The following is a 16,291-nucleotide window of genomic DNA, read 5'->3' as shown; positions in this document are numbered from 1 at the left end:
TATTCGTTAAGTACTTAATATATTCCAGGCAGGCACTGTACTGTCCTTTACTCATATAACCTTCACATCAACCTTAGCTTCATTTTACAGAAGAGGAAACTGATCCCTGGAGAGATGAACTGTTTGCCTGTGGTCACAGAGCTATTATGTGTAAGAGCCAGGGTTCAAAATGATGTGCCTTAATTACTCTGTGGTCCCCTGCCTTGCCCTGTGCCCCTGTGAGGTAATTTAAATGCTTCTAAACATAAATAAATGAATAACTAAATAAATACAGCACAAACTTATGTTTCATATAATTCAAAACACCTAGAAATGCTAAATAAACTAGGGTAAAAATCAGCTTGCCCTAAAGAAATTGCATCCTGCGGTACCTAGAGGGAACTCAAAAGGGACCTAAAACCCACACGGCACACTTGACTTGGGGTCTCAGAAATAACTCACCCTTTTAAGGGCTGCGCTCTTTGTCGTATGAACTGGAAAAAAGTCTGACTGCCAGGAAGTGATGGGAAAGCTTGTCTATTTTGGCTTGGGCTCGGAATGAGAGAGAAGGGAGTTCTTCACTTGAATTTGTTTAACCAGAAGCTTGTCCTCGTAGATATTTGGATTTTGAATGTGTACTATTAATGTGGCCTGGAAACACATAAGCTTCTAAGTTAATATCAACAATTTCCTTGGGGACTTCCCTGGCAGTGCAGTGGTTAGGCCTCGGCACTTTCACTGCTGGGCTTGGGTTCGATCCCTGATCGGGGAATTAAGATCCAGCATGCTGCAAGACAAGGCAAAAAAAAAAAAAAAAAAAGAATTTCCTCAGACTGGCTCTGACCCTCGGGCACCTGGAAGAGGCAAACAGATTCTTTTTATTTGTTTATTTATTTATTTAGGCAGGCTTCTCATTGCGGTGACTTATCTCGCTGCATGGGCTCTAGGCATGTGGGCTCCGTAGTTGTGGCGTGTGGGCTCAGTAGTTGTGGCTCACGGGCTCTAGAGCGCAGGCTCAGTAGTTGTGGCACACGGGCTTAGTTGCTCCGTGGCATGTGGGATCTTCCCGGACCAGGGCTCTCGAACCCCTGTCCCCTGCCTTGGCAGGTGGATTCTTAACCACTGTGCCACCAGGGAAGTCCCCAAACAGATGCTTTATGGAGAGTGACATTCTCAACCCAGGCTGGTTAATTTAGCCCTGCCAAAAGTGAGCTCAGCACCCCCAAAGGATGAAGCCTATGAGAGAACTGCCTACACGGGAACACGAGATGACACAAGAGGTAAAGGGATCGTTGGGCTCTCAGGAACTTTAAAAGGATAGATGCTATGAGAGAGTTAACCAGCCAGAGAAAAGAGCAGACAAGTGAGAAGGACACAGTATCAGAAAATGCAGCTTTGGGGACTTCCCTGCTGGCGCAGTGGTTAAGAATCCGCCTGCCCATGCAGGGGACTCGGGTTCGAGCCCTGGTCCGGGAAGATCCCACATGCCACGGAGCAACTAAGCCCGTGCGCCACAGCTATTGAGCCCACGTGCCACAACTACTGAAGCCCGCGTGCCTAGAGCCCGCGCTCCGCCACAAGAGAAGCCACCGCAATGAGAAGCCCGCGCACCGCAACCAAGAGTAGCTCCCGCTCGCCGCAACTAGAGAAAGCCCGCCCGCAGCAATGAAGACCCAACACAGCCAAAAATAAATAAATAAATATATAAAAAAGAAGAAGAAAGAAAGAAAATGCAGCTTTGAAAAAGAAAACGTCTAGAAGTGAAAAATAACCACTCAAGTGAAAAATCTTAATGGAGAAGCATTATTTATGATGGTAAAATATTTGAAACAACCCAACGTGGGATAAAAGTGGACCAGCTAAATAAACTACCCTCCGCCTACACAATGGATTGTTACACTGCTATAAAAAAAGAATTAATACAGAGGATGCTCTGTATTAATTTGGGAAGGATTCAGAATACATTATTGATGAAGAAATAAGGTAAAAAACAAAGGGGAGGAAATAAGACCATATATTTGACTTGGCTAGACTTTGCATTAAAAGAAAACCTCAGATGCGAGAAGGATGCAAAGAAGAACCTAATAAAAGTGGTTATGGATGGGGGAGAGGATGAGGCAGGTAAGGAAAGGAGGGGAGAAGGCCAGCCTTGGATGTGTTTTTTTTTTTTTTTGCGGTACACAGGCCTCTCACTGCTGTGGCCTCTCCCGTTGCGGAGGACAGGCTCCAGACGCGCAGGCTCAGCGGCCATGACTCACGGGCCCAGCCGCTCCGTGGCATGTGGGATCTTCCCGGATCGGGGCACGAACCCGCGTCCCCTGCATCGGCAGGTGGATTCTCAACCACTGCGCCACCAGGGAAGCCCGGATGTGCTTTTTTTATTCTTCAGATTTTTTACTGTGATAAAATATAACAAAATTTACAGTTTTAACTACTTTAAAATTATACAGTTCAGTGGCATTCATTACATCCACATTGTTGTGCAACGGTCACCACCATCCACCTCCAGAACTTTATCAACTTCCCAAGCTGAAACCCCATACTCCTTGTTCTTCAGATTTTGAGTTGTAATATCTGACCTACAAAAAATATTCAAATGGATGAATTAAACTGCATACTAGGGACTTCCCTGGTGGTCCAGGGGTTAAGACTCCACACTCCCACTATGGGGGCCTGGGTTCGATCTCTGGTCAGGGAATTAGATCCCACATGCTGCAACTAAAGATCCTGCATGCCGCAGCTAAGACGTGGCACAGTCAAATAAATAAATATTTTAAAAAAACCCTGCATATTAGACACAACAGACGTGTGTGTATGTGAAATTGTGTATGAAAGAAAGCTCTGAGGAATTTACTCAGGAGAAATCCCAGCAAGCAAAAGGGAAGGGTAAGAGACTAGAAAAGTAAAATTAAGAGGTCCAATATAAAGTTTAATGGAAGTTGCAGGAGAGAGGAGAATGGGAGAGAAGCAATACATGAAGATAAAATGACTGACATTTTTCCAGACTTCAGGAAAGGTAAGAAATCTCAAACTCAGGAAGAAAAATGTTACTAACAGTATAAATAAACTACTAAGTCTCTAAAGAGACATTTCATGGTGCAAAGCAAAACTGAATACCATAGAAAAAGATCTTAATAGCAACCAGAGAGAGCCTGCTTTCACTGTCACACAGAACACTTAAGAAAAACACCACCATAGGTCAGAAGGTAATGGAATAACATCAAAGTGGGAGAGAAAAGGACGATTGGGAACTTCTACAGAGGTCAACTCATTTCACAGTGAGGGCAAAAGAAAACCACTTTGACATAGAAAGTGTATGAGAAAAAGAATACTGACAGAACTGTTAAAAGGTGTTCTTTCAGAAGAAAAATGAGCCAGAGGAAAGGAGAGATGCAAAGAATGGGGAAAGAGTGGTAAACATTTGGGTAACTAAACAAAACCGACTGCGTGAAACTAATACTAACTTGGGAGCTGAAACACGATAAAAATGAAGTACCTGCCCAAATCAGTTGTACTTTATATACTAGCAACGAACATGTGAAACCCAAAATATAAAATACAGTACTACTTATAATTGCCCCAAAGGAAAAAAGAGTACCTAAGTGTAAACCTAAGAAATGTTCAGGATTTGGAGGCTGACAACTATAAAATGTTGATGAAAGACATCAAAGAAGATGTAAATAAATGGAGACAAACATCGTGTTCATGGATTGGAGGACTCAATATAGTAAAGATGTTACTTCTCCCCAAATGGATAGAAAAGTTAATGCAATACCTCTCAGCCTCCCAGCAAGATTCTTGTAACTATACACAAGATTTTCTAAAATTTATATGGAAAGGCAAAGGAACCAGAATAGATTAAACAGTATTGAAAAAGAAGAAAGTGGAAGAAACCCATTGGATTTCAAGACTTACTATACAGTGACAGAAATCGAAACTATGTGTTATTGGCAGAGAGAGACACATAGATGAACAAAATAAAGCAGAAATAGCCCCACACAAGCACAGCCAAATGGTTTTGGACAAAGGTACAAAAGCAATTAAACGAAGGAATGATAGTCTTTCAACAAATGGTGCTGAAGCAATTGGACATCCAAAGCCAAAGAAGTGAACCTTGAACTAAACCTTATACCTTATACAGAAGTTAATTTAAAATGAATCATAGACTTAAACATCAAATACAAAACTTATAGAAGAAAACCCAGTAGAAAATCTTCAGGATCTAGGGCTTGAAGTGTTTCTAAATAAGACAGCAAAAGTATAATACCTCAAAGAAAAAAATTAATTGGACTTCCTCAAAATCTAAAACTTTGGCTCTTTCAAAGACCCTGTTAAGAGGATGAAAAGACAAATTAAGATTGGGAGAAAATATCTACAAACCACATACCCACATATCCAGTACCTATAATATATAAAGAACTCTCAAAACTCAACAGTTAAAAAAAATCCAATTAGAAAATAGGCAAAAAAACATGAAGAGATACTCACTGAAGAGGCTACACGGATGGTAATCGAGCAGATGAAAATACATTCAACATCGCTAAACCATTAGGGAAGTGAAAAAACCAAAATGAAATATCACTATATACTTATTAGAACAGCTAAAATAAAAAATAATGTCAATGCCAAATGCTAGTGAGGATGCAGAAAAATTGAGCTTTATTTCATCCCCACCCCTACAAGTTTGGAAGCTACATATCGTTGTATTCTTTTTTAGTTAGCCTTACGTTGTGAATATTTAAATGGAATGACTATTTCTCATCTACTTTCCGAAAATAGGAGAACCATAGAATATTTCAACTTCTATCATCCCTACCATTGTATATAAGAAACCCACAACTTTTCTTTTGAAGCATTCATAGATTGACAGGGAATTATGAAGATAGTACAGAAAGGTCCTGTGTACACTTCACCCAGTTTTCTCCAATGGTTACATCTTACATATGTAAGATGAACAGAGCCTAAGAGAACTGTGGGAACCCATCAAGTATATGGAGTCCTAGGAGAGAAGAGAGAGGCAGCAAGAATATTTGAAGGAACGATGGCAAATCTCTCCCCCCACCCAAATTTTGATGCCATTCCCACCAGATTTGTACTACGGTTCCACTATCTCCACATCCTTGTCAACACTTGTTTTTATCCATACTTTTATTCTAACCATCCTAGTGAATGTGAAATGGTATCTCGTGCAGCTTTAATTTGCATTTCCCTATTAACTGATTGTGTTGAGAATATTTTAATGTGCTTGTTGGCCATTTATACATCTGGAGAAATGTCTAGTCCTTCGCCCAACTTTTAACCAGGTTGTCTTTTTGTTGTTGAGTTTTAAGACTGCTTTATATGTCCAGGACACTAGGTTCTTATCAGATATGATTTGCAAATATTGTTTCCCATTTGGTGGGCTGTCTTTTCTCCTCTTGATAGCAATCTTTGATGTGCAAACCTATTTAATTTTATCAAAGTCCAGTTTATCTGTTTCCTTTTGTTGCTTGTACTTTTGGTGTCATACCTATAAAACCATTGCGAAATCCAAGGTCATGAAGATTTATCATTGCCATTTTAACAAAATTAAGTGTTTCCAGGTTGCCTTTTGTAAGCTCTATAAAACTAACCCTTGCCCCCAACACCCCTGGAAAAGTGCACCACTGCTTGTGAGGCAAGGTACTCCCCAATCCATGGATTGTTTTCCTTTGGATAAAGCACATCAGATTCATCACTAAATTGTTTCAGTTTTGTCATTTGACAATGTTATGTGTATTTTACCACAGTGAAAGTATAGTAAGCTGATTCTTTGGAAAAAAACAAAAATGACAATTATTAGAGTAAATGTACAAATCTACAAACATAAATGGCGATTTGTACATACTCATTATTAACTGATGCATCAAGTGGACAACAAACTGAGGTATAAGTATTTGAACAATAAAATTAATTTCGGGCTAATTGGCCCATATAGAACTTCACATCTGCCGTTATAGAATACACATTCTTTTTCAGGACACATAGAATATTTCTAAAAATTGATAAAACAAATCTCAATAAATACCTTAGAACCAGTAACTCTGCAATCGTATATTTTTACTGCAATTTAAGTTGGGAATCAATAATAAAAAGACAATTTTAAGATGAAAAGAAATAAATGAAATAAAGAAAAAGGGACATGGTTCAAGTTACTCTTTCCCCCAAATAACTGAGGTAGAACAAAACCTTACATCATAGTATAGAAAAAACATTATTAGGTGGTGAATTTTGACTAATGATGGTTAAATTGGGTGTGGGGATAGGTCAGCAAACTGCACGAGATGGTAGTCAAGGGCGTTAATTGGGCAAAGACCTATTGAAGGAGCCTATACTCTCCAGTACTGATAACTTCAATTTTCTACCTTGGCTTTATGTTGTTAGTCATAACTCTTTAGGACGTCAACTTCCTCACTGACCTTCAGAGCAGGCGAGATGCCTTTATTAACTTCTTTGATGAGAACGTTCCTGTCAACTATTATTCAACTGTATTCAAGGTACTGCGGCCAACATTCTGAGTCAGGAAACAAACAAGATTGGGTCTCCGGCTTTACGGCGCTTACAAACGACTTTAAAGAGGAAGCGCTTACAATGGTCACATTCCTACGATAAAGGTCTATTTAGGGGGATGGGGAATCTGATTTCCAGGCAGCCGTCGACGGCGGGGAAAATGCTGGGGTTCCGACTGACTGCAAAAGCCGCCCATGTTCCAGCGTCCAAAGCCGCCGGGCTCGGCGCCCCGGGGCTCTCTGCGGGCGCCACAGCCCGGGGAAGGGGGACCGGGGGACTGGGGACAGGGGGTGGGGTCTGCTGGGCGGGCTGGGCGGGGCTAGAGGGAGCGCGCGCAAAGCTCGGCCGCGCCGCCCGCCCACTTTCACGACAGCCGGCGAAGCCCTGCGGCCCGGAGGACTCGTTGCCCAGCTGGTCCGCTGTCGATTGGAGGCCCCTGCTCGGCGCGCGCGGAGCTCGATTGGCTCTGCCTGCGGGGGAGGAGCGCCGCCTCCTCAGCCGCTGCCGCCGCTGCCGCGGGCTCCGTGAGTGAGGAAGCGCCTCGGTCAGGCCTGCTGAGGGCCCTCGCCGACGCCTGGGCTCACCCGCCGCCCCGCCAGCTCCGCTCGCTTCCCGTCCCCCGCGGCCCGGCGCGGGGCAGGGCTGCCGGAGCCATGGAGGACGAGGTGGTCCGCATTGCCAAGAAGATGGACAAGATGGTGCAGAAGAAGAACGCGGTGAGCGCGGCGGGCGGCGCGGGCCGGAGGGAGGCCGGGCGGCGGGCGGGGGCCAGTCGGCCTGAGGGGGCTCCCGGCCCGCGGTGAGCGCGGCGGGGGCCGCGTGACGGCGGCGAGGCCCGCGCTCTGGGGAGAGGGTCCTGGGCGGGGGGCTTCGTGTCCCGCGGCCGCGTCCCGGGCAGGGGTTCTTGGGGGGCGTCCTGTCCCACTGCTGCGTCCCGGGCAGGGGTTCTGTGGGGGGGGGCGTCCTGTCTCGCGGCCGCGTCCCGGGCAGGGGTTCTGGGGGGGCGTCCTGTCCCGCGGCCGCGTCCCGGGCAGGGGTCCTGGGGGGCCCCCGGGGAGGGCGTCCGGTCCCGCGGCCACCGGCGCTGGGACCCGCCCTGGGCGCCCGAGGCCCCTCGTGATTAGCGCAGCCTGGTAAACTCCATCGAGGCAATAATGCTCCTCATTATTTTAAACGTCACGGTGGTAAAGCCTCGTCGGTTTAGCTGAAGAGTGCAGAGAGCCCTCCCTGTTTGAAAGAACTCGTTCTCTCTTCCGGGCTCATTGGCCAGCATCGAGAAACCAACATCAGACAGAGGTCTGCGATCAGTTTTAGACGCGAAACTGTTAAAGCAGAATGTGAATTTCCTGGATCTTATTCCTGAAGAAGGCTGAACATTCCCTTGATTGTCTCAGACACCCTGCATGTTTGCTTAGCAATTAAAAGAAGGTAAACTATGCCAGTGTGCTTGGCAAGTTGCTAAACTTTTTTGACCAAGTGGATCTTGGTAGGCCGCGGCGTGCGAGGAGCTGTGTTGAAGGCACTCGCGCTGGCGAGGCTGTGCTGCTGGCTGGATTTGGACCCACGTCGTTGCTGGTCCTCTCTAAGTGGTTTACGGTTGATACCAGCGGCGTTTTCTGTGACTGATAACGTGTTCATGTGAACGTGTTCTCTTGGGGTTTGTATGAGGTGCTCCAGTTCCTGCATTTCTGTCCACCTGTGTGGGCCACTTGCAGCCCCTTGCTTCCGAGTCGTCTATTTTCGGCTAAACTTCTGGAATTCTAAGTCAAACCAATGTGAAGGAGAAAAGGGCCGCTCTGATTTGCACAGCACTTTGGAGTTACAAAGCATCTGTGCAGAGTTCTTTGGGGACTCACGACAGCTGTGTTGCATTCATTTTACAGAATAAGAAACTGAATCAGACGAAGCAGTTCACCTCCTTAAATGAAGTGTGCATTGTGGATTAAGCCGGGACCCGAGTTTTCTGCTGGGCAGCATGCAGAAGTCGTGTTAAACACTGAATTCTTAAGACTTCAGACGTAGTCGGCTCCTCTTTTCCTTTAGCAGGTGCATTGCCCAGCATGTAATTTCATACCCTGTTAATCAGTATTTGCAATTTTGGCTTTTTTAAGTATTTCCTGTTTGTTTTCTGTTCCAGACGTTGCCTGTGCCATTTATTTTTTCTGTTGATACAGGCCTTTCATTCCTCACTACAAGTGATGAGTTCTGTGTATTTGATTGGCTGAACGTTTCTGTTATTCCGGTTAAACTGGCAAGTTTTTTTTCTTTGCCTAGAGAACCCTGGACTCCCCTAGTAGAAGCTGGCTCCTAGGGAAAAAGGCTGTTACTTGGGTAATTTTTTTCTCGAACTCAGGCTATAAAACGTGTACCTTTTAATCATATAGTGCACTAGGTGTTTTTGTTTGTTTCCTTTCCTTGAAATAGATGTTTCCTAGAAATGAGGAATTCCTTAGTGAGCAAGTATGGAGAAGACCACTTTGTATTTGTGTGCAGTTCTCAAATTATAAACACATAATGCGCCCGCAGGAGAATGAGGATAAGCTCCAAGATAGTCCTCCAGGCTCATTGTTCTTCTCAAATCTTACGTTTCTAGTAGTGCAAAACTTCAATGTAAAAACTTGCCCCCCCAAGAGAAAGGGAAAATTGACTGGCTCTTTTACTTTTTATTCCTTCTCTCTTTTCCTGTCTTACAGAAATTCATATAGGCAAATGAGATAGAGAAAGGGAAATGGTCTGAATGACTCTCCCTCCCTGCCCTCCAGAGCACATCAGCAGCCCATAAATAGCTTTTTAAGTGTTCAGTAATTTAACAGAAGTCATTCTGGGCATTTTAGGATTATGGCAGATTTGTTTCTCTTTTTTGTGTGTGTGGTTTCCAGATTTTCTCTGAGTTAATTTTTATATTATTTTGATACTGTGAAAAAGTAAACTTTGCTTGAAAAGTAATAGTTGTCCTATGAATTGAAGTTTAAGTGCTGTTATTAGATATTGTTTTAATAAAACCGTAGGTGTCACTTTTAAGTAATAATAAAACAGCTACCATTTATTGAGCTATTACTCTGAGCTAGGCATTCTACTAAGTTACCTACCTTATCTCATTTATTCCTGACAGTTTATTGAGATAAGCATTATCTCCATTCTAAAAATGAGGAAATGAAGTATTTAGAAAGTTAATTGTCTTAAGCCTAATAGCTACAAAGAGGCCAAATGAAGATGTGAATCTAAATCTATTTTGCTTCAAAGCCAGTACTACTCTGTTCAACTACAGCATCTCTAGAAGACCTTGCATCTGTATCTGAACCTTCTCTGGGTACAACTGTACGACCAGGGCACTTGCTGTCGTGGGGCAGACGGGTTTCCCTAAATACCCCAACAATATCTTGACCTGGTACTGCCCAGGGTGTTGCCCCACGTGTGTACTTGATCTTAAACAGTACACGTTTTGAGGCCATGATGAACCATGTGAATTAGTGCCAAATTTTCAGATATTAGCTTTTTTTTTTTAAATAATGTTTTTTTAAAAATTTATTTATTCATTTTTGGCTGCGTTGGGTCTTTGTTGCTGCACGCGGGCTTTCTCTAGTTGCGGCGAGCGGGGGCTGTTCTTCGTTGCGGTGTGTGGGCTTCTCACTACAGTGGCTTCTTTTGTTGCGGAGCACAGGCTCTAGGCATGTGGGCTTCAGTACTTGTGGCTCGCGGGCTCTAGAGCACAGGCTCAGTAGTTGTGGTTTGCGGGCTCAGTAGTTGTGGCTTGCAGGCTCTAGAGCACAGGCTCAGTAGTTGTGGCTTGTGGGCTCCAGAGTGCAGGCTCAGTAGTTGTGGCGCATGGGCTTAGTTGCTCCGCGGCATGTGAGATCCTCCCGGACCAGGATCGAACCCGTGTCCCCTGCATTGGCAGGTGGATTCTTAACCACTGCGCCACCAGGGAAGCCCCAGGGTGTTAGCTGTTTTTTACATAGCTTTTTTCTTGTCATTTTGACTTTATCAATAAGCAAGTCTTTGACTCCTAATCTTGGTTCAAATCCTGGCTCTTCTGAACTTTAGCTGAGTGGTCTTAGGCAAGTTTCTTAACATCTCTAAAATGTTTTTCTTGGTAGTGAATTGGAGATAGTTTAGTAAAGATTAGATGAATATGAAATTCTTGGCAGTGCCTAGGATATGGTAAAGGCTAAAAAACCTTCTGGGTTATCTTTGTAAAGGATTTATAGCACTAGTCTGTAGAAAGAGGAGTCAGGTGAGAGCGTAGAATTTTCAAGCTCACAGACACATTTTGTGGGGTGTTGAGGTTTGTGTATTTTTTCTGCACTGAAGGCTTAGGGCTGAGTAGAATTAAATTGCAGAGAAAGAAACTGAAACTAGGTGTTAGAATTTCCTAGGAGCAGGGATACCTGAAATATGTACATTTCTAAGTCTTTATTACCTGGGTTAGGAAGAAAACTTTGGTTTCCATATCAGGGTTAGCTTAATTAGCATAAATCGAAATTTAGAATGACTGCACAATCTTTTATAACAGCTTTATTTAGCTGTACATTACAGTTCACCCATTTAAAGTACACAATTCAGTGGTTTTTAATATATTTGCAGATTTGTGCAGCTATCACCACTATCTAATTTTAGAACATTTTCATCACTCCAGATAGAAACTGTCCATTAAGTAACCCATTATGTCGTCACCATATCTACCCCAACCACTAATATACTTTAATAAAATAAAAATAAAAGCTTTTATTTTAAAATTTTTATTTATTCATTTTTTGGCCACGCTGCGTGGCTTGCAGGATCTTCATTCCCTCACCAGGGATTGAACCCAGGCCACTGCAGTGAAAGCACTGAGTCTTAACCACTGGACTGCCAGGGAATTCCCACAAGCTTTTAATTTTTATGAAGTTGATTTTATATATTTTTTTCTTTCGTTGCTTGTGCTTTTGGTGTAGAATAACTACAAATTTGAGGCGACATAGTAAATTTATATTTCCTAGTTTATAGTGATGTTGCTGAGCTGTAACTCAAATATTTATAATTTGTTTCCTTTTTAAAAAAATAAGTAGCATCTTAATTTTTTAGACCTTAAAATCTCATCATAATTCTTAGTAAGAATTGTTTTTGAGTTGATTGAGCTTAAATAATGCTCTCTTAAAATGCTGGCTTTATGGCTTTTTGAGAATATTGTTATGGTAGAAACAGATAATTTTTTGTATCTTTTATACCTCTTATCAACCATCTCCTTTGTCTTAGGCACTCTAATTTGATAACTTCATATGTGTTACATTACCTCATTTGACCATTTTAACTACTCAGGGTTGGCGTATTATGCTCATGTACATATAAAGAAGCTGAAGCTTGAGAAGGCCAAGTAACAGTTCCAATATCTTATAATTTGGAAATGACAGAACATGGATTTGAATCTAGATCAACCATATATGTATAGCCCGTGTTCTTAACTGTATATTCCATGTTGCTCCTTCTCTCTTACATCTCTTTGAAGAGAAGTTTTGTATCCTGTACAGTCTTGTATATGCTGGGTTTTCAGTATACCATATTTTATAAAAGTACTTCTTTCTGATAACAAGTAGAAGTACCACCTATGTAACATGGTAGTGTGGTGGCTATTTATTTTTTAGCCAGTACTATGAACTAAATTTGACTCTGGAAGTTAAGGTAGGATCTTTCTTTCTCTTGCATCATTGTCTGTAGGAGATGTTGCAATCTAGTAGACTTGACCTTTAGAGGCAGGTGATGATTGCGGACTGTTTGATAATGCTGTTCATCGGAGTTCACAGAGCGGAACTGCCACGGGGGTTGGGGGAGGGGTTATAGAATGGAAAGAGCAGTGGTGTAAGGGTCAGGAAACTGGATTCTTGTCCCTTTACATTACCCATCAGTGTGGCCTTGGGCAAGTCACTTACCTTCTCTGAGTTTAAGGTTTTTTTCTTGTGTAATTGAGGGTTTGAAGTAGATGCTCAAAGGTTTCTGCCTATTTTTGAATTCGCTGAGGTCAGAAAGGGTTTCTGTTGTGCACATTGCTGTGTCCTCAACACAGAGCATAGCTTGGCATATGGTGCTAGTTGGGTGTTTGTTGAGAGGCAATAAGTGTCCTTTGACAGAATGGGGTAAATCTCACCTTTTCAAGTTAGTAATCATGTGACCTTGTGCAAGTTTCTTAACTTACCTGGGCTTTAATTTCCTCTGTAAAACGGGGACGATAAGATTCCCTTCTTCCGTAGGGCTTACTGTAAAGATGAAATGAGATACTGCATGTAAAGTGTTTAACACAGCGCTTGGCACACAGTGACACTCAAAAGCTTTTGTCACCGAATTAATATACGATCATCTCTTTTTTGCGCTTTTCACTCACACAGATCATCATAGTTGTTTATTTCTTTTTTTATAAATTTATTTATTTGTTTATTTTTGGCTGCGTTGGGTCTTCATTGCTGCGCGTGGGCTTTCTCTAGTTCCGGCGAGCGGGGGCTACTCTTCGTTTCTGTGCATGGGCTTCCCGTTGCGGTGGCTTCTCTTGCTGCGGAGCACAGGCTCTAGGCACGCGGGCTCAGTAGTTGTGTCTCGTGGGCTCTAGAGCGCAGGCTCAGTAGTTGTGGTGCACGGGCTTAGTTGCTCCGCGGCATGTGGGATCTTCCCAGACCAGGGCTCGAACCTGTGTCCCCTGTGTTGGCAGGCAGACTCTCAACCACTGCGCCACCAGGGAAGTCCTGTCTTCCTTTTTAATTGATCCTAGGTCAGAAATCGTTCAGAAAGACCATGGAGACATGGGTAGAAGAAAAACATCTATGGTAGATAAGGATACAGGCCCACAATCTCGCAATCAAAACCTTTAGAGTCTGATATATTTGAGAATTCCAAATTTTTCAGGTTTATAAAGATGATATAGTACAAACATCATATATTTCATAATATCCTCAATGAGATCTGGGAAGTTCCCAGTAATCAGATATTAGCATTTCTGTAGTGAAATGCAGCATTTTCGCATTAAGTGGGATAAGTAGAACATAAATAGCTTTATGCAACTGTTGAGATGTTGCTGCCAAGTGAGTTTACTGAAAATCTGTGAGAAATGAGAAGTCTTTTGGTTTTCGAAGGATTTTGGTTTGGAGATGTGCAGATACGGGATTGAAGATACTCGCTCACAAAAATGTCATGCCTATAGAAATTCGTAATTAATAGTAAATTTAAAGTCAGTGTTTTATTTTTATTATTATTATTTTTTTTTTTGCTGTACGTGGGCCTCTCACTGTTGTGGCCTCTCCCGTTGCGGAGCACAGGCTCCGGACGCGCAGGCTCAGCGGCCATGGCTCACAGGCCCAGCCGCTCCACAGCATGTGGGATCCTCCTGGACCGGGTCACAAACCCGTGTCCCCTGCATCGGCAGGCAGACTCTCAACCACTGCACCACCAGGGAAGCCCAGTGTTTTATTTTTTAACAACTCTAATGTTTTACTATTTTTAGTTGCCTCTAAAGAAAAATTATAGAATTTTATGATCAGAAGGAATCTGTAAGCAGTGGATCATTAACATCCTTCATAATAGTCTGTTTCGTAATTTCTTTTGAACTTAAGTTTTTATTTATGAGGTACTGGGTTAAATTAAAATGATGTCTCTGTTTGTGGCCAGAAGAAGAGTCAATACTGTTTTATTCTCTACAGCCAAGTCTGTCGACTTTAAATGGAAAAGTTATCTGACTGGAAACCTCTGCTTGATTTTAAATTTAAGAAATATACTGATACCATGAGGTTCCATGCTTGTTTCTTCCTTTAGGGTGCATATGAGGGATGTGTTGCAGGGCTTTCTGTTTTCCCTGGGTGTGCTGTGTTTCACGGGTTTGTAGGGTGCTAGTTTTCATATTTTAACATTTCAGAAAGCAGAATGAGTTACACATGTTGCTGGCCAGATGGCCGTTGGGATGTACTTTCACAGGCAGAGCATCAAACCCAGCATCGACATTTGCGGAACGGGTGTCAGTGGCTTGGAAGCAAATCTGAGAAAGTAGTGGAGTGCTCTTCGACCCTCGAGGGACCAAATGGTAGCAGAGAAGCGGGGGCGAAGGCAGTGAGCCCCACGTGCACCTCAGTGCCCACAGAGAGCTAGTGGCTCTGAGCTCTTTTATGGATTCTTGTGTGAAGTGTTGCGTTACTAGTGTTTTGATAACAACTCCTTGTGGGCTAAAGACATATTATTGAATCTGAGTCAGTGAACAGTTTATAAGCATTAGACTCTGAGTGAGACATAGTTTTAGAACTGCCTTAGCCAATTTTGATTATATTTTTCTTTTTCTGTATGTAAACGGTGATACATGATAAAAATTCCAAGTCTGAAGGAATTGTGAAAGTAAAAAGAGGTGATAAAAAAGTTTACCGTAGTTTAATAGTTTTTTTGTTAGTAGTATGTAGAATAATGATTTGTCCAAATATAGTACATTAAGTCACTATTAGACTAAACGAAATATGACTGATTAAGTGGGTGTATTAGAGGAGCTGAAATATGGCCGATGGGAGTGAATATCAGATTGGAACGTTGGCCACAAGCTGCAGGTGGCGCTGTTGCTTCTCCCCTTTTAACCTTAGCGCTCTCCATAAAGCTTCCAGGTTTGTTCCGTCTTCCTCAGCTACGTGGGAGCCTTTGATTCTAGGTGGCACCTGGCAGTGGACAGGCCTGCGAGCTTAACGCAGATATTAACTGGATTTCCTTTTAGAATTTGCTTTTCACTGCTTTGCAAGAATCAGGTAGACAGCAGTGTTCTTGTGACTGAGCAGCGAGGTACAGGGGCCTCGTGAGAATTCCAGGGAAGTGATGCCCCTCGGGAATGCTGGAGGTGCTGCGGCATTTTGGGGACCCTCCCCACTGCCGCCATTCCCACGTCCCCAGGCAGCTGCCCTCCATGAATTTTGGGGTGTGTTGTACCACCACAGTAAGAAACGTTTTATATTTGTAATTGGGGCACATATAGACAAATACTGGTGAAAGTAAACTTTCACAAAACAACACTTAGGTGTGGGTTATAACCCAGTAAATGCATTTTTATGATCCTCTAGTGAGTTGCAACCCCTGTTTGGAAAACTCTTTCTCTCTCTCATCTATATATCTATATACCATTCTCCTCACATGAATAAGTGAGCCGTAGTGAATTGTGGATAGGAAAATATAAATTTAGATCTGTAGTTACTCCTAGCTTTACTATCTGGGAAATTCAGTTTGAAATTATTTTATTTTACAGGCTGGAGCATTGGATTTACTGAAGGAGCTTAAGAATATTCCCATGACCTTGGAATTATTACAGGTATGTGTTAATATGTATCATAATTTTTGAATAGGTATTTTTGTATTTTCCTGTTATGGTGAAACATTATTAACTTGTTTTTTTGAGATGGTAACGTAAATCAGTAGTCTACTAAGTTACCATTATAGAAAAATGTTGCCTTTCTCAGGAAGAATAAAACATACCCTCCGAGGTTGATAGTGGGAGTGAAACTCACTATGAAAGGAAGTTGGACTCTTGGCCCTGACTTGATCTCCCCAGATTTCCCTTTCTGGATCTGCGGTCGCCAGCTGTGCTGCGTGAAGCTGGCCTGAGGGTGAGGGTGCAAGGGTCGCTCGCTCTTCTCCCTCTCTCAGCGCCGGCCTGCCCTGTGCACAGTCGGGTGTCTGGTCGTCATTGTGTAGAGTCATTACTCAAGTCTTAATGTTGCAGCAGGACTAAAACATAAAAATACAACTTTAACACAAGTCACAATGTTAAAAAGGAAGCTGAATTGTGAGATGAATCTGGCTA

The 16,291-nt window shown here is 42.8% G+C and overlaps 1 protein-coding gene across 4 annotated transcripts in view; it reads left to right on the top strand.

Annotated features, from left to right (window-relative positions):
- The first annotated feature begins 6,976 nt into the window (after positions 1-6,976).
- The window catches only part of TCEA1 (transcription elongation factor A1), a 32,854-nt gene continuing 23,539 nt past the window's right edge, over positions 6,977-16,291 (top strand). The window contains exons 1-2 of one of the 4 annotated variants that reach the window (XM_032610276.1): positions 6,977-7,223; positions 15,737-15,799. In XM_032610276.1, coding sequence (XP_032466167.1) covers positions 7,161-7,223; positions 15,737-15,799 — 126 coding nt within the window. In that variant the 5' untranslated portion in view covers positions 6,977-7,160. Of the gene's footprint in view, positions 7,224-7,687; positions 7,804-15,736; positions 15,800-16,291 lie in introns of those variants that run through there. The other 3 variants (XM_032610278.1, XM_032610277.1, XM_032610279.1) reach the window with 3 other exon arrangements.

Source organism: Phocoena sinus, chromosome 17 (genome assembly GCF_008692025.1).
Source record: "Phocoena sinus isolate mPhoSin1 chromosome 17, mPhoSin1.pri, whole genome shotgun sequence".
In the NCBI taxonomy this organism is placed as follows: domain Eukaryota; kingdom Metazoa; phylum Chordata; class Mammalia; order Artiodactyla; family Phocoenidae; genus Phocoena; species Phocoena sinus.
The sequence above is the reverse complement of the archived record's forward strand: the minus strand, read 5'-3'. Positions and strand labels throughout refer to the sequence as shown.